At 45.9% G+C, this 18,460-nt stretch overlaps 1 protein-coding gene across 1 annotated transcript in view; it reads left to right on the top strand.

The window, feature by feature from the left end:
- The window catches only part of ANKRD27 (ankyrin repeat domain 27), a 53,109-nt gene extending 34,649 nt beyond the window's left edge, over positions 1-18,460 (top strand). The window contains exons 19-29 of the mRNA XM_007470937.1: positions 1,632-1,691; positions 1,782-1,901; positions 2,921-2,965; positions 4,943-5,065; positions 12,336-12,533; positions 13,220-13,339; positions 14,508-14,669; positions 15,707-15,818; positions 16,703-16,781; positions 16,971-17,043; positions 18,227-18,460. Of these exons, the coding sequence (XP_007470999.1) occupies positions 1,632-1,691; positions 1,782-1,901; positions 2,921-2,965; positions 4,943-5,065; positions 12,336-12,533; positions 13,220-13,339; positions 14,508-14,669; positions 15,707-15,818; positions 16,703-16,781; positions 16,971-17,043; positions 18,227-18,460 (1,326 nt within the window). The remainder of the gene's footprint in view (positions 1-1,631; positions 1,692-1,781; positions 1,902-2,920; positions 2,966-4,942; positions 5,066-12,335; positions 12,534-13,219; positions 13,340-14,507; positions 14,670-15,706; positions 15,819-16,702; positions 16,782-16,970; positions 17,044-18,226) is intronic.

The raw sequence follows: 18,460 nt of genomic DNA, 5'->3' as shown, positions 1-18,460 counted from the left end.
AGAAAATGGGAAAGTGACTCCGGCCGGGAAGAGCGGGGACGGGGTGTTGGAAGCAGCAAGCATCGGCTCTGTTTTCCTGCTCCTTCACCCTCAGCGCCTAAAACTTTATTCTGATTTGGCCAACTTCGAACATCATTGGGTGTAATTTCCTTCATAAATGATTCATTAATGAACTACTAGCCCATCCTGCTGGTAATTTCTGGAAGCACGTAGTTTGGGGCCACATGTCATGCACTGCTTGCTCGTGAGCAGGTGGGGAGCGATGGGAGCTTCCAGAGGCCAGGCCTTCCCAGCAGCAGCTCTGTTGCTGGGAACAGCTTCCAGAGGTCTCGCCTCCCAGCAGCAGCTCTGTTGAAGGGGTGTCCTCAGAGAAACATGTTTGGCCAACTAGCCAGAGGAAGCCCAGGGCCACGTGCAACGGCCATCCAAGGTCCTGATGCCCAGAGCATCCCGGCTAGTGGCTCACATAGGTGATGTCGTTTTAATACAGGTCTCCAAGTGTCTCCCTTTGCACAGGCCCTACTTTTTGCCTCTTGATGTTTTATAATTTCCAGTTCTCTTCTAGGGAGTTCTTTTAGTTTGTTCATGTCTTCTTCTAGGAGTAGCACAGTTTTTGTTTTTAAACCACTTTATTGAGGGATGATTGACATACAAAAAGCTGTACGTATTTAGTGTATACAACTTGTTGAGCTTGGAGACAAGTCCACACCCATGAGACCAACACCATATGCCATAAATACATCCATCACCTCCAGAAGTTTCCTCCTGCCCTCTTTATTTATCGATTATTATTATTATTTTTTGTGTGTGATAAGAACACAACATAAGACCTGTAGGAGTGTGGTTTTTTTTTTTTCTTTGCCGTACGCGGGCCTCTCACTGTTGTGGCCAGTCCCGTTGCAGAGCACAGGCTCCGGACGCGCAGGCTCAGCGGCCATGGCTCACGGGCCCAGCTGCTCCGCGACATGTGGGATCTTCCCGGACTGAGGCACGAACCCGTGTCCCCTGCATTAGCAGGCGGACTCTCAACCACTGTTCCACCAGGGAAGCCCAGGAGTGTGGTTTTTGAAGGTTTAAATCCCTGCTCCTGACCCGGGGGCCTCAGCTGCCCATGCCCTCACGGGGTCTCAGCTTTGTAGCAGCCAGAGCTACGAGACTGGGTGATACCACCCTTGGCCTGAGATGCCCATGAGGGGCTGGGGGCACCTCTGCACTGGAGCTTCTCCAAAGGCCTTTCCAGAGGGAGTTCTGCAGACACAAGGAGCAGATGGCCTTCTGGGCTCAGCTCCGAGCTGGTCCCACTTAAGGCCCGTGGCTGCCAGTGGAAAGGTCACACTTCAGGCCTGTGGACCACCAGCCCAGGCTGGATGAGGCAGCCTTTGGGGCCCCTCTGTGCCTGGGCTTCCCTTGTCCACTGAGCCCATTCGTGGGGAGCACTGGCTCCTGCTGTTGAACTTAGCGTGGTCCTGAGTAGGTTCCCGCCTGCTCTGGGCCTTGGTGTCCCCCCTGTCTCTCTGAGGGCCTGGCTGGGCCGCGTGGCTTTCCGAGGAGGTGGGCGCAGTGGGGCCATAGGGGTGATGAGACCTTGGCGACCCATCTCAGTACTTTTCGCATCCCCTTTGGCCTCCTAGATTCTGTCCATGATGGAAGCCCACCATCCGTCCTTCGAGAGGGGGCAGAAGTCTTCAGAGGTAAGAGAACGGGGCTGCGCTTGCCGGCCCTACTTGAGACCAGCCTCTGTCTGGCCCTCACCCACCCCTCACCGGCCTCCCTGGCTGCAGGTGCCCGCGCGGCCCCCTCAGTGCTCCGTGGATTCCATCAGCCAGGGCTCCTGCGCTTCCAGCTTCTCATCCGTGTCGCTGAGCTCCAGGCAAGAGGAGCCCAGAAAGTTCTACAGGGAGGTGAGGCCCCCGGACCGCAGGGCAGAGAGGGGCGGGGGGCGGCCTGTGTTCTGGGGGCCAGTTAGAGAGCCCCTGGGGCAGCGTGTCTGCTGTGGCGAAAGTCAGCGCCCTCGAGGGGAGCCCGGCCAGCCTCACCCTGCTTGCCCTTCATGGATGGACGTGTGTGTGTGTGTGTGTGTGTGTGTGTGTGAGAGAGAGAGAGAGAGAGAGAGAGAGAGAGAGAGAGAGAGAGATGGGAGGGGGGTATTCTAAGAAAAGTACAGGTAAAGTCACCTGTAGGTCCACTGCTTTAAGATCATTTTACGAAGTAAATTCTCTGCCCTTATCCCCCTCTCTGTCAGCACCCCTGTTAACCTGATGTGTCTCGTTCCTGACTTCCTGCAGAGTTTATGTAGACGGGTACATGTTCTCACACATTGCGTTTTGTAAAAGCTGACTCATAGCCTGTTTTGTTTGTCTGTGTGTTTTTTTCCGTCTAACCTACCTTAGACCTTGTCCATTGTCAGCCCACAGAGCAGACCATGGCGTGGATGTGCCCATCCCCTGCAGGTGGGGAGCCCTCACTGACTCCGCCCCGGGCTCCTCCTTCGCTGTCACCCCCAGACTGTGACCTGCTCTCGGAGGGCCCAGTAAGCCTAGCTCGATGAACAACCGCAGGAAAGAAAGCCAAGAGGCGTGCTCCAGAGTCTAACAGAGGCCTGGAGTCGTTCCTAGCGGGGTGCCCGCCCTCATGGTACCTGTAGCTGGCAGATAATGAGAGCTGAATAGATGCAGTTCTGAAGAGTGGCTGCCCTCTTAGGAAGCGCTTGTGCTCCCAGGTGGTTGTCGTCCCACCGTGTGCCACATGAACTGCAGGTCCTCTTATAGACCTTATGCGGAAGGTGCGGGGGATGTGTTTGAAAGATACTGAATGAGATCAAGAGACACATGAAAGCTACTAGGTTTTCAGAAGGTTTTTATTATTTCTGTTCTTACTGTATTATTATAATTTTCCTTACATTCTTTTTTCTTTTATTAAGGTAGAAAAACTTTTAAGAGCCATTGCTGATGGAGACCTAGAAATGGTGAGTTTTTAGAAGTGAATTTCAAGCAGCTTGCTCTCAGCTTAAGCAGCTATGCTCATGTGTCTTGTCTCCAGGTGAGTCAGGAGCTGTCAGGGTTCTTTGTTCACGTTCACGCAGAAGGGGTGCATTTCATGAGTACTTGCTGATGGGATGTGATGTGACCCCCGCAAGTAACGAGGCAGGTGGAATAAAGCTGCAGTGTGAGCCTATCCCTGCCCTTTAGACATTCATATTCCAGGAGGGCAGCAATGTTGGCAAGAGGACCAGCCTGTGTCCAGGGGCACAGAGTGCAGGCTCGGGGCCAGAGTCCACTAGCCGGGAGCAGGGTGAACAGATCGGGTGGGGAAGGGTGGAGGTGGCGAAGGGGAGGCCAGAGCCCAGAGGGCGTTGGTGTGGCCCTGCAGGAGTTGTGGGCCGTTTGAATCCCTGGCTGGGAGGCTGAGACTCAGCCTTGGGGCTCCAAGGACTCACAAGCAAGTGTCCAAACGAGATGGTGCTAAGGTGTCAGGGAACATCTATGATGAGATCACTGGAGATGCCCATGGGCAGTTCCCCTGGCTTGCCTTTGGCTTCCTGAAAGGAATTTTTTCTGTCTTCCACTTTAAAAGGAGGGGTAAATTAGCACTTACCAGATTAGGAGGCCTGAGTGGATCAGATTTACAAGAGTGCTTCACAGGGATGTGTATTTCAAGAGTGCTTTTTGCCAATGGTGGAGCTTGAGGTGGTGGACAGCAGTTCCTGGCATCTGATCATCACAGCCTCCTGGGTGTTAAGAATCGGAAGGTAGTTGGCAGTGTCTTAGCCTCTGCCCAGAGGCCACTGTGAATCCATCAGCCTGACACGTGGTTACTCGGGGCGGGGGGAGGACACAGGCGTCTGGATCTGGCTGTTGCTCCCCTTGAGAGACCAGCCCCAGGGCACCCAGTGTTCTTGGGGGGAAGCAAAGAAAGAGTTCCTCAGGCTCCCTGTGAGCTGCGGCGAGAGCCAGTGTGGAGAAGAGATTGTGACCATCCCTGCGTCATGATGCGTCTGCTCTGTGCCCGAAGCTGCCGCCCCTCAGCTCCCTTCCCCCCGTCTTGTTCCTTCTAATCACCAAGAGGAACTGCCCTCGGTCCGGTCCGTCCCAGCCAGTCTGTTAGGTGAGGCCCCGGTTCAGGTGAGGGCTTTGGCGTTTCCACCCTGAGGAGCATCTGTTGTCAGAAAACATGGAAGGGACCTGGAGCGGGGGATGTTTGGGATTGAACGGGGTCTTCCTGGGGCCCTTTGTCACTCCTTGCAGGCTTTTGCTGACTTCCTCAGTGCTCAGAACCAGGCCTAGAAATGTATTTATATTGTTTTCTTTTCTCACGTTTAATATCCTAGAAACTTGTGTTTACTGGAACATAAATTTGACCTGTTAGGGGTCTTTTCGGTGCTTTCACCTGTGGGCTAGGGCATTAAAGTGGAAAGGACGCTGGCGTGGCATCAGAGAGCCTGTGATTAGGTTCTGGCCACCACCTCCTCATCCTGTGGCCTCGAACAAGTGGCCCCCGGAGTGAGTCTCTTCCCCCGTAGGATGAGACGGACCGGTCGTTGAAAGTGGACAGTTAGATGACGTAAGAGGAGGTGCTCACGAAATGCTCCAGGACAGGGCTCTAAAGCCATCACACTGAAGCAACACCGCTCTGCCCCTTTTTAAGATGGAAGAAGAGAATCTGCCGCAAGCTGCAGAAATGGGAGCTCAGTCTCTCTCTGTCACTACTGAAAGGATTGAGAAAGGCTTGAGCGCAGGTGAACCTTGGAATCCTCAAGAGGGAGCAGCCGTCATTTATAAGTTACTTTGGTGGTTGAGGAAATGTATCAATACGTCCTGATTAGAGAAGTGTGTGTGTGTATGTGTGTCTGTGTGTGTGTGTGTGTGTGTCTAAGATACCATAACTTGTAAAGAAGCTGAGGATGGGTTTTAAGTCCCTATTTCTCCTTACTGCCCGGCGCCAGGTGCGTTACCTGTTGGAGTGGACAGAGGAGGACCCGGATGAAGCGGAGGATGCTGTCAGGGCGGTGGATCTTGAATTTTGTCACCCCTTGTGCCAGTGCCCCAAATGTGCTCCAGCTCAAAAGGTTTGGCTTTTCTTCTGTTGGGGGATGGGCAAATTCTTCTTTTTACCCTTAGTAAAGTTGTCTGCTTCTCAGCCAGCTAACGGCCGAGTGGCTGGTTGTAGGTGTCCCCTGAGATACAGCTCAAGGTAGAGGAAAGTGGACATTCATGCAGGATCTGGCTCTGGCTGCCTGCTTTCTGAATGGGCAGGTCAGGGAACAGGGCCATGAACGCGGGCTTAGTGTTTCAGTGGTTCTCAGGGCCCCTGAGTCACAAGGCAGGAGCTTATGAACAGACATGCCCGGGGGTCTCTGTCCATGTGGCCATGGTCCCTTGGGAGGATGCAGGCAAGAGCCACTGCCCACTGCCTTTGTTCATGTTGGTGCACCCTCTGCGGGAGGACCCTCCCTCCAAGCACAGAGAGACCCCTGTGCCTTTTACCCTGTTTCCCCCAATGGTAATAGCCTGCAAAAGCACAGTACAATATCCCGACCAGGATATTACCATGGATACAATCCATCTGTCTTACTCAGATTTCCCCGCTTTTATTTGTGCTTGTGTGTGTGTGTGCGCGCATGCCTGCACGTGTGTTGATTTACGCGTTCTGTCTAGTTTTGTTTTTTCTTTAATTGTGGTATAGTTGTTTTACAATGTTGTGTTAGTTTCTACTGCACAGCAAGGTGAAGTAGAGGTCCCTGTGCTATACGCAGGTTCTCATTAGTTATCTGTTTTATACATATTAGTGTATGTATGTTAATCCCAATCTCCCAATTCATCCCACTCCCCCTCTCCCCACTTGGTGTCCATACATTTGTTCTCTACATCTGTGTCTCTATTTCTGCCTTGCAAACCGGTTCATCCCTACCATTTTTCTAGATTCCACAAATATGCGTTAATATATGATATTTGTTTTTCTCTTTCTGACTTACTTCACTGTGTATGACAGTCTCTAGGTCCATCCATGTCTCTACAAATGACCCAATTTCGTTCCTTTTCCTGGCTGAGTAGTATTCCATTGTATATATGTACCACATCTTCTTTATCCATTCCTCTGTTGTTGAACTTTTAAGTTGTTTCCATGTCCTGGCTATTGTAAATAGTGCTGCAGTGAACATTGGGGTGCATGTGTCCTTTTCTTAAATAATTAATTAATAATTTATACTTTATTTATTTTTGGCTGCGTTGGGTCTTCGTTGCTGCGTGTGGGCTTCGTCTAGTTGGGGCAAGCAGGGGCTGCTCTTCGTTGCGGTGCACAGGTTTCTCATTGCGGTGGCTTCTCTTGTCACGGAGCACGGGCTCTAGGCACGCGGGCTTCAGTAGTTGTGGCACATGGGCTTAGTTGCTACGCAGCATGTGGGATCTTCCTGGACCGGGGCTCGAACCCATGTCCCCTGCATTGGCAGGTGGATTCTTAACCACTGTGCCACCAGGGAAGCCCTGCATGTGTCTTTTTGAATTATGGTTTTCTCAGGATATATGTCCAGTAGTGGGATTGCTGGGTCATATGGTAATTCTATATTTAGTTTTTTAAGGAACCTCCATACTGTTCTCCATAGTGGCTGTATCAATTTACATTCCCACCAACAGTCAAGAGGGTTCCATTTTCTCCACACCCTCTCCAGCGTATGTTGTTTGTAGATTTTCTGATGAGGCCCATTCTAACTGGTGTGAGGTGTGATAGCTCATTGTAGTTTTTATTTGCATTTCTTTAATGATTAGTGATGCTGAGCATCTTCTCATGTGCTTCTTGGCCATCTGTATGTCTTCTTTGGAGAAATGTCTATTTAGGTCTTCCACCCTTTTTGTTTTTGGCTGCATTGTGTCTTCGTTGCTGTGTGCGGACTTTCTCTTTTGTCATTTCAAAGACTCTTTGCAGCGAGTGGGAGCTACTCTTTCGTTGTGGGGCACGGGCTTCTCATTGCAGTGACTTCTCTTGTGGTGGAGCATGGGCTCTAGGCATGCGGGCTTCAGTAGTTGTGGCATGCAGGCACAGTAGCGTGGCGCATGGGCTTAGTTGCTCCGAGGCATGTGGGATCTTCCTGGACCAGGGTTGGAACCCATGTCCCCTGCACTGGCAGGCGAATTCTTAACCACTGCGCCACCAGGGAAGTCCTTACGCCCAGTTTTTGATTGGGTTGTTTGTTTTTTTGATGTTGAGCTGCATGAGCTGTTTGTATATTTTGGAGATTAATCCTCTGTCCGTTGATTCGTTTGCAAATATTTTCTCCCATTCTAAGGGTTGTCTTTTCATCTTGTTTATGGTTTCCTTTGCTGTGCAAAAGCTTTTAAGTTTCATTATAGGTCCCATTTGTTTATTTTTGTTTGTATTTCCATTACTGTCCTGCATTCTGTGTAGTTTTATCACATGTGTAGGTTTGTGTGTCCACCACCACATTCAAGGTACAGGACAGTTCTCTCATCACAAGGAGAATAACTCATGTTGCCTTTTATAATCACACCCACGTCTCTCCCTGTCACCCCAGCCCACCATCCCTGACCCCTGGCAGCCACTAATCTGTTCTCCAGTTCTAATATCTTGTCATTTCAAAAATGTTATATAAAAGTCATCATACAAATAAAAAAAAAAAAAAAAAAAAAAAAGAAAAGTCATCATACAGCATGGAACCTTTGGGGATTGGCTTTGTTCACTCAGCCAGATTTCCAGGTTGTTGTGTGTAATCAGCGGTTTATTCTGCATCACCGAGCAAACTCTAAACACACCACTGGGCTAGAAGAATAGTTTTAATTTAATCACAGCATGAAGCAATTTACTTTCGTGTCTTTTTGAGAAATTACAAAAAGAGAAAAAGATAGTAGGCTTTAAAAGAGCAAGGAACATAAATTTATCCAGTAAATTCAACAGATGCTGTAGTGTGTAATTCAGTTTCTTGCTACAATTAATGAACTGTGAGGTGGGGGAGAGCAGAGTGGGTAAATGCCCAGAAGGACAGCAGAGACACAGTAACTGCTTCCAGCCATACAGTCACTGATGGGCCTGAGGGCTGTGCTGCTTCATTCACATCACATCCTTTGAAACAGCATCTGCCTTTTTAATCCCTTTGTTTTTCACAGCAGCCCACCTTGGGGAAGTCAGTTCTTGGGCTGTACATACCCAGCAGCATGCGGACAGAAGAAATGTTGTACATCCCAATGTACACAATACCCTGTAGCTGAAAAAGCTACAAGTGAATGAAAAACTACAAGTCATTTCAATATTCTTAGGTTAGAGACATCCATGGTGAAGCTTTTTAAATAAGGTAGTATTATCTTGCAGTACAAAGGATAACACCACTATATCTGTTTTGTAAAGTCAAATTAATTTTCTTAGCATGGGACATACACATTGAGTTAGACAGCTAGCACATGAATGAGCACATGCTGTGTATACAATGCCATTTACAACTGCTCAAAAAAAAAATGAACTACTTATGGATACACTTAACAAGACATGGACAGGATCTGTATGCTGGAAATCACAAAATGATGAAAAAAGTCAAAGAATGCGTAAATACTTAGGTATATCAGATCATGAAGACTCAATCTAGTAAAGATGTTATTTCTCCCCAGATTGATCTACAGTTTTGTTTTTGTTTTTGTTTTTGTTTTTGCAGTACGCAGGCCTCTCATTGTCGTGGCCTCTCCCGTCGCGGAGCACAGGCTCTGGACGCGCAGGCTCAGAGGCCACGGCTCACGGGCCCAGCTGCTCCGCGGCATGTGGGATCTTCCCGGACCGGGGCATGAACCCGGGTCCCCTGCATCGGCAGGCAGACTCTCAACCACTGCGCCACCAGGGAAGCCCTGATCTACAGTGTTAATGCAGTTCCTATCAAAATCCTAACAAAGTTTTTGTAGACATAGACAAGCTTATTTTAAAATTTATATGGAAAGGTGCAGGCCCTAAAATATCTAAAACGATCCTGGCAATGAAGAATAAATTAGGATCACTCTACCCAATATTAAGGCTAACTATGTAGCTACAATAATCAAGACAGTGTGGCCCTGGTGGAGGGACAGACACACAGATCACTGGGACAGAACAGAGAACCCAGAAATAGACCCACACATATATAGTCAACTGAGGTCTGACAGCAAGTCGGTGGGGGAAGGACGGCCTTTTCAACAAACAGTGCTGGAGCAAGTGGACATCTTCAGGCAAAAAAATGAACCTCAACATAAACTCACACCCTGTACAAAAATTAACTCAAAATGGACCACAGACTTAACCGTAAAATGTAAAATTATAAAACTTTTAGAAAAAAACAGGAGGAAATCTTTGGAACCCAGGGCTAAGCAAAGAGTTCTTAGACTTGACACCCAAAGCATGATCCATAAAGAGCAAATGGATAAGTTGGACTTCTAAATTGTAAACTTGTCCTGTGGAAACCCATGCAAAGAAGCTATCCAGGCAGATTACAGACTAAAAGAAAATACCTGGGCTTCCCTGGTGGCACAGTGGTTGAGAGTCCGCCTGCCAATGCAGGGGGCACGGGTTCGTGCCCCGGTCTGGGAAGATCCCACATGCTGCGGAGCAGCTGGGCCCGTGAGCCATGGCCGCTGGGCCTGCGTGTCCGGAGCCTGTGCTCCGCAGCGGGAGAGGCCATGGCGGTGGGAAGCCCGCGTACCGCAAAAAAAAGAAAATGCCTGCAAGCCACATATCTGACAAAGGGCCAGAATTTAGAATATATAAAGAACTTTCAAGACTCGATAGTAAAGTAAGAAAACAAACCAATAAGAAAATGGGCAAAGGGAATGAACAGACATTTCATTGAAGAGCATTTAGATATGGCAAATAAGCACATGAAAGGATGTTCAGGGTCATCACCCATCAGGGAAATGCAAATTATAGCCACAGTGAGATAACACTATGTGCCTACCAGAATGGCTAAAATCAAAATTAGTGAAAAGTGACAGCACCAAGTGCTGGTGAGGATGTGGGGAACTTGGTTCACTCATCCATTGCTGGTGGGAATATAAAAGCCACTCTGGAAAACAGTGTTTGTTGTCAGTTCCTTATAAAACTAACCATAGAATTGCCATGTAATTACCATATGATTCAGCAATTGCATTCCTGGGCATTTATCTTAGAGGAATGGAAACTTATGTTCTCACAAAAACCTGTAAACAAATGTACACAGCAACTTTATTTGCAGTATCCCCGAACTGGAAACAACCCACGTGCCCTTCAATGGGTGAACTGCTAAACAAAGTATGGCAGGGGCATGCCACGGGGCACTGTTCAGCGATAAAGAATAAACCGTTGATTACATGCAACACCTGGAATCAGGACATTTGGTAGTCTCCTGGTTTTGGCTTTGTGAATAAAGCAACTGTGAACATTTGTGTACAGTTCTTTGTGTAAATATATTTTTACTTGGGTAATTACCTAGGAGTATAATTGCTGGGTTATGCAGGAGGTATATGTTAACTTGAAATGACCAGTTTTCCTCAGTGATTGTAGCATTTTTCATTCCCGCCAGCAGGGTGTGAGAATTCTAGTTGCCCCAAATCCCGGTGAACACTTGGTATTTTGACTTTTTAACTTTAGCCATCTGGTAAGTGTGCAGTGGTATTTCCTCATGTTCTTCCCTTCTACGTCTTCATCTGCTTGTTTTTGATTTTTGAAGTATAGTTTATATACAGTAAAATTCACCCTTTAAATTTAGCATAGCTTTTTAAAGAGAACATTTTTAATCATCGAAAAGTGAACTAGATAACTCAAGTTTTAATCCTTGATCAATCACAGAAAACATTGACATATTAATTCCACTATCAAATATATGATTCAACATCACAATTTAATGTTTGTTTTTAGTTCTATTGGTTTGTTTTGTTTGCCCTCTTAATTACTGATGGATTGTTCTTTTTTTTTTTTAAACACAAATCTTTTTTTTTTAAAGGAATTTTGCCTTTTTTTTATTTTTTAAATTTTATTTATTTATTTATTTATGGCTGTGTTGGCTCTTCATTTCTGTGCGAGGGCTTTCTCTAGTTGCGGCAAGCGGGGGGGCCATTCTTCATCGCGGTGCGCCGACCTCTCACTATCGCAGCCTCTCTTGTCGCGGAGCACAGGCTCCAGACGCGCAGGCTCAGTAATTGTGGCTCATGGGGCTAGTTGCTCCGCGGCATGTGGGATCCTCCCAGACCAGGGCTCGAACCTGTGTCCCCTGCATTGGCAGGCAGATTCTCAACCACTGTGCCACCAGTGAAGCCCAGATGGATTGTTCTTATATCCGCATGATTGGTTTTAAAACCATTGTGAATAAAAAGGAAGTTCCATGATAAAAATGAAGGTGAACTTCAGAGATAAGTAGCAAACAGTTTTCTGAGGTTTGACAAATGAATGTGTAACCACCAGCACAATAAAAATATAGACTATCACCCAAAATATTCTTTCCTGCCCCTTTGAAGTTTGCCATATTCCATGTTGCATCCCCTGACCATCACTGATCTGCTTTCTGACCCTTTGGTTTTGTGATTCCTGATTTTGATTTGCATTTCTCTGAAAACTACGGATGTTATTTTATGTGCTCATTGACCGACCATTCAACCGTCTGCTTTTGTGAAGTCTTTTCATATCTTTTGCCTATTTTCTTTTCCTTTTGCCTGTTTTTTTTTAAAAAGTTGGATTGTCTTATTGAGTTGTAAGAGTTTGTTTTGTTTTGCTTTTAAGTTCTGGTTGGTACAAGTCCTTTGTCAGATACACATATTTGCAAACATTTTTCTGCCCTTATATGACTTGCCTTTTCATTTTCTTACTTGCCTCATGCAAAGAGCAAACATTAAACATTTTTATTAAGTCAGTTTATCAAACTTTTTTTATGGCTTTTGCTTTTTGTGTCTTATCTAAGAAATCTTTGCGTATCCCAACGTTGCAAAGATTTTCTTTTGTGTTTACTTCAAGAAGTTTAATAGTTGTAGCTTTTACATTTAGGTCTGTGATGCATTTTAGTGTTTGTGTTTGGTGTGAGGTAAGGGTTGATGGGCAGTTTTCCCATATGTGGATGTCCAGTTGTTCCAGCACCATCTGTCAAACAGACTTTGCCTTCCCTGTTCACTTGCCATGGCATAAAACGGTATCATTGTAGGGGGCTTGCTTTCCTGAAAACGGAAGTCAGTCCTTCGATGTATCATACCTTTCTAAAGTAGTAATTCACCTGTGGGCAACCCGATTCAGGATGCCGCTGTGATTCCAGATTTTACAGAGGGGCTGTGAGGGACAGATGGCTTCAGTTCCTTCAGCCGGGTTCCTTAAGTACTAACAACATTTCCGTTTGCACATTCTGCACTTATTAGAAGCTGGCAAAGATTCCTACCAGTGGGCTTGGTGTGAATGTGACCAGCCAGGATGGCTCCTCCCCACTGCACGTTGCTGCCCTGCATGGTCGCGCGGACCTCCTCCTCCTCCTCGTGAAGCATGGTGCCAGTGTGGGGGCCAGAGACGCAAAGCAGGCCGTCCCACTCCACCTGGCCTGCCAGAAGGGCCACTTCCAGGTATGCGTCCTGGCTCTTGCGCAGCGTGTATAGGGTTAGAACCGCACTTGGCAGGAGTGCTGCCGAGGGAAGGGTTTGCTTGCTGGCCCAGAGGACGGGCCCATTTCCTTCCTCCCAGCGCCGAGATTCTGAGATGCACACGGTAGGACCACTCAGCAACAGAACACAGAACCCTGGGGCTTCTGGGGGTGGAGCCAAGCCCCCTCCCACTGGCATTCACGTCTGGCAGCACGGAGGCTGTCATTCTGATTCTGACCCCAGCTGGGAGCTGTCTCTCTGGTTCTTGGGTGTTGGTCATCTGTGCCAAACAGTTCAGTATCTATTTGTTTTTTCATTTTTCCTTATTAGTTCCACTGTAAGGTTTTTAAAGCTAGGAATCATATTTCGGGTAATGCCTAGCATTAGTTTTCTAACATGTGAAACTGGAGTAATAACTACAGCTCTCCACAGAGGAGATGGAATGATTAGATGAAAAACACGCGTGCCTAGTACACCGCCTCCACACACACAAGACCCTCAGCAAATGTTAACCCCTCCCCCTTCACTGGTCTGCTTTCTCCTGAGGGTCAGACATGGATCTAAGAGTCTTCTAGATAAGCTTACAGAAAAGTCAAAAGAATAGCAAGTTAGATGATCTATCCCTGCAAATTTTAATTAAAGTTGAACACTTTTCTTCTCTGGCCTAGGTGGTGAAATGTCTACTAGATTCTAATGCAAAACCCAATAAAAAGGATATAAGTGGGAACACACCCCTCCTTTATGCCTGTTCCAGAGGCCACCACGAAGTTGCGGCATTGTTGCTGCAGGTAAGGACCCCCTCGCCCCCAGCCCAGGAGCTGCTGACACGGCTTGGTGATGGGCATCCCGCCACGCGGCTAGCCTCTGGCAGCGCACCGGGGAGGGGCGGGAGAGGGAGACCGCTTGGCTTTTGCTTTAAGCTGGCCCTGGGGTGGGGAGCTTTGCAGTAATGGGGTCTCAGCGTCCGAGCTGCATCAGGGATGCAGAGTTAAGGACTGAGACGCCGCTTTTGCTGAGGGCTTGGATCTTGCCTCATTTAACCAGGTCAGTTGAATTGTCACCTGCAGTGTGAGCTGAATGTCCTTTTATGTCACTGCTCCTTTTTGCCTCTCTTGATAAAGGGTATATGTGTTGACTGTAGAAGGAAGAATTTTTAAAAGTAGAGAGAAACCCAACTTTTCAATAACCCTGTTTCTCAAAGGCAACTAACTTTGGTGACTTCTTAAAAATGTGCATAGTTTAGATCAGTAGTGTTTTCTGTCTTGCTTGTTTTAACTTAACATAGAAGACTATTAATTTTATTTATTTAATTTTTATAATTAATTTATTTTATTATTTATTTATTTATTTTTGGCTGTGTTGGGTCTTCGTCGCTGTGCGCGGGCTTTCTCTAGTTGCTGCGAGCGGGGGAGCTACTCTTCATTGCGGCGCGCAGGCTTCTCATTGCGGTGGCCTCTCCTGTTGCGGAGCACAGGCTCTAGGTGGGCAGGCTCAGTAGTAGTGGCTGGCAGGCTCTAGAGCGCAGGCTCAGTAGTTGTGGCACACGGGCTCAGTTGCTCCGCGGCATGTGGAATCTTCCTGGACCAGGGCTCAAACCCATGTCCCCTGCATTGGCAGGCGGATTCTTAACCACTGGACCACCAGGGAAGTCCGAAAATTGTTTATTAAAACCTCAGTTTTTAGTGGTTCCATAATTATGGATGTACCATGGCCTTTTTTTAACTGTTTCTGCTCAATACATTTAGGTGACTTTTATTTTTTTTCCTGTTATAATGATAAATGCTGCCATGAATATCTTTGTACATAAATCTTTTCTCCTCAGTATTACTTTCACTCCTAACATCTTAAAGAAAATTTTCTGACATACAGCAAAGTTGAAAGAATGTTATAGGGCACACCCATATAGGTACCACATCGATTCAACATTACTTCTGATTATGCCGTTTCTCTCTCTAGCATGGGGCCTCCATTAATGCTTCTAACAATAAGGGCAACACAGCACTGCACGAGGCTGTGATAGAAAAGCACGTCTTCGTGGTGGAGCTGCTTCTGCTTCATGGAGCATCAGTTCAGGTCTTGAACAAGAGGCAGTGCACAGCTATAGACTGTGCTGAACAGGTAGGTGGGAGTGCTTCAATGCTGAGAGCATCCCAGGCTCCCTTACAGCTCACGGGGATCCCCTGTGTTTAAACCCGATCTGAAAGAGCAGTAGTCAGACCTCTGACTTGCCGTGCCAGGCTGAGTAGGTGTGCTGGAAGTCTGTGAGTGTGGCTGCATCCCTGGTCCTTGGTCACCTGATCAGAGGCGGCCTGCTGGGGCAGTTTTCAAAGGCCTGGTTAGAGGTGCCCCCTACCCACCACAGGCCTTGGTGCCTCTGGCACACAGTCCAGCAGTTAGGTACTCGCGGGGAAGAGCAGGTTGACCTGGTCTCACCCTCCCTGCACTGGGAATATGCCTGTGGTCCTAGCAGCACGAGGGAGGGAGTGTGTGCAGTTAGTGAACAAACCTTGAGTTCTGTAAGGAGAAGTGTGATGTGCGGTTCACTACCCTCCCAGTGTGTGGACGTGCGCCATGGAGAGATGGTGAGGAAATAGGAGGAGACTAAAGGAGGGACCTCTTTACTCTTCCTCTTTTCATGTTGAATCTTTATCTAGTTTCCTACTCAGGTAGACAACTACTAGGCTGTTAAATGACACCACTGACATATTAAAGTCACCATAAATCCAACCTACTTATAGGCTTAGTATATTAATTTCTAATTTTCAGTTGTGTTTCTTAACAGAATTGAAAAATTTTATACTTTCAATTTAGCACTTTCTCAAATGATGAATATCTTTTATTGAGCACTTACTATGTGCTGGGTGCTGGATAACCTCATGATAACTCTACAGTAATAGATCCTATTCTTGTCAACCCAGTTGCACAGAGCAGTGAAACACGGGCCCAGAGTACCACCTAGTGGAGTGCAGAGCCAGCCCCCAAATACAGTGCTGTTCTTCACCACTAGGCTTTATGGCCTCAAAGTTTTGTCTGTAGCTGCTTCTTAGCTTTTCTGCCCAGCCGTGCCAACACTGACATTTAGATCAGAAACAGGCAATAACCTGCTAAGAAAGCATACAAAACGTTACTGTTACCTTTTACCTTTCACATTGTAGAATTCAAAAATAATGGAATTGCTTCAGGTAGTACCAAGCTGTGTGGCCACATTAGATGATGTTGGAGAAACAGACCACAATGAGTACGTTACTGTCAAGATCAGGAAAAAATGTAAGAACTCACATCCTTTCTGTAATTCTCAACTTGGGTTTATTTGGAAGTTCATGAGTGGTTGGTTGCTGGTTTTCACTTAATTGTAAATGTAAAACAATTATAATCATGACTGGGGGTGGGATATAGGCACCAAAGAAATGTATGTTATATCCTGTTTCACCCATCCTGTAACATACATTTCATCCAGAAATGTATGTAATATCCTTTTTCATCCATTGTTTGGATACTGGTTTTCTGCTTGATTGTGATGCTCCCTAAAGAGGTAAGATGGACACTCTGGGCATTACCCTGAAGGTCAGGCCTCCACTCGCCAACCAGGGAGGAGGAACCACCTCTGGTAGTTTCTTTCATGTCTCATGTTCTGAATCCAGGCCTTTTTCTCAGCACTTCCTGGACATCTGGGGTAAATGCTACCTTTAAAGATTTCTTTTTTAATCTGCAGGTGTACAGAGGTAGGTGGTCATTAGAACAGCAGCTGCCAAACGGGTGGGGCTGAAGTATTTTCCTCTTTTTTAAAAAGTTGTTACAGTTTAGATGGGGTCCTTGTTCAACTTTTAAAAAAAATTGCAATTGTAGTTTGCAGTGCAGTAATGTGAATAAGCCCATTCACACATCTGGATAATCCTGAGGCTGTCTCATCCTATTTGGCTATGCCTGGGGAATATCAGTATATTAAGGATTTATCTTTGTTTCATGGGGGTTCACACAGTAATAAATAGGTATCTACTAATACGTTTCTGTAATCAAATGCAGTGCTTAATTTCCTAAATTTTGTTAGACTTTAACAAAAGGAAAGTTGAAAGTTTGCATCTGTGCTATAATTTTTAAACAATTCTGAAACTAGTTTGGAAGTTTTCAGATGTTTATCCTTTTATCTACAGGGAACTCCAAAATGTATGATCTACCAGATGAACCTTTTACAAGACAGTTTTACTTTGTCCACTCAGTTGGTCAGTTTAAGTGAGTATAAGATTCGAGTTGATTTCTGTGCTTTTGACCTTAGCTTTACTTAACAACTCAAGCAGGTTATATGCAGCTTTAATGGGTTATAAATAAATCTGCACTCATCAAATGCTGCCGCCTCGTGGCCAACCAGAGTATTTCGCACCACTGTCCCTAACGTTTATTTTAGTTTGTTTTGGGTTTCAGGGGAAGGACCTCGAGGGAGATTATGGCAAGAGATAGAAGTGTCCCTAATTTTGCTGAGGATTCTTTGCATGAGGTGAGTTATTAAACACTGGCTTATAATCTTACTTTTCCAAGCCTGAATTTTTCAAAACTAATCCATGGTAAACACATTTCTCATTTCATTATTCCCTTCACGGATAAGAGTTACTAACAATTAAAATGAGTTCCTTAGTGGCATGGTCACTTACTGTTATATTTAATAATGCGTTTCTGAGCTGAGAAAGGAAAGTGAAGAAAAAGTGGGGAATAGTTGTAATGCATGGAAAGGTGCTGCAGTTTACAGTGTGCATACTAGATGAACTATCTCACATTTTACTATGGAAGCAAATTCACTAATGTGTTAATCACTAATGTAAGGAAGAAAACACATTTGTATATAGATGGGTAAAAAACTTCAAGTATGGTATAAAGTTGCTCGTATAGACAATTCTGTATGTGGCCATCTTCCTATAGCACTATTTAATTCTCCTGCTTTACATTCTGTGGTGTTTTTAGGTGGCTCTTCTCAGAAAACATGGCTTGGCTTGTCTTTTTTTTAAATCGAAGTATAGCTGATTCACACTGTTGTGTTAGTTTCTAGTGTACAGCCAAGTGATTCAGTTACGTATTCTTTTTCACGTTTTTTCCACAAGATATTTTTTATTCACGTTTTTATTACAAGATATTGAATATAGTTCCCTGTGCTATACAGTAGGACCGTGTTGAAACATGGCTTTTCTTATTGCTGCTTGCCAATATAATATATGCCTTATTTATGAGAAATCGAATTTATAGTATGTGTGGCATAGGCTTGCTGGAAGAAATACACTGAAGTTCTAAATCTTTTAGAGAATTAGTGATTTTTGTTAAGATAACTTTGATTTCATAGTTAATCTTCCATGGCTTTGCTAATAGACCTGCTGCTGGCTGGGAAACCTGCAAACTTTGAAATCTGCCTGGGTTCAATCAAGTGTTAGCGTTTCCCATAACAATAGTACACACTTGTTAGAGTTGTAAAGATTAAATGTGAAAACATGTAAAGCGTTTACATTGTGTCTGATACATGGAGTGTGCAAATGTCATACTTTCACTGCAGGGATGTTAAGAGTTGAAATTATGCCTGGAAAGTACTGAGCACATTGGATGGCACATAGAAGCACTCTATGGTAGCTGTTATTGTGTGGGTCGTTTCAAGTATAGCACAAATGTGAACTGTTTGAATCATACCTTTTCTTTAGCCAGGGAGGCAAAGAGTCACTCAGAAGCAGAATAACCTGCCAGACCAGAGCAGCTCTCAGTCGGCTGACACAGGAAACGATGGTCAGCCAGAGAGGCCTGGACCGAGACAAAGTGCTCCCAGACAAAGGCGAATGCTCCGTAGACACATAGTCAATGATGCGGTTGTACCCAAGGGCCCAGAGACTGCTGGCAACCTGACCACTCCCCAAGAGGCTAGCATTTCCCAATCTTAA

Source organism: Lipotes vexillifer, unplaced genomic scaffold, assembly GCF_000442215.2.
Source record: "Lipotes vexillifer unplaced genomic scaffold, Lipotes_vexillifer_v1.1 scaffold182, whole genome shotgun sequence".
NCBI lineage: Eukaryota > Metazoa > Chordata > Mammalia > Artiodactyla > Lipotidae > Lipotes > Lipotes vexillifer.
The sequence above is the reverse complement of the archived record's forward strand: the minus strand, read 5'-3'. Positions and strand labels throughout refer to the sequence as shown.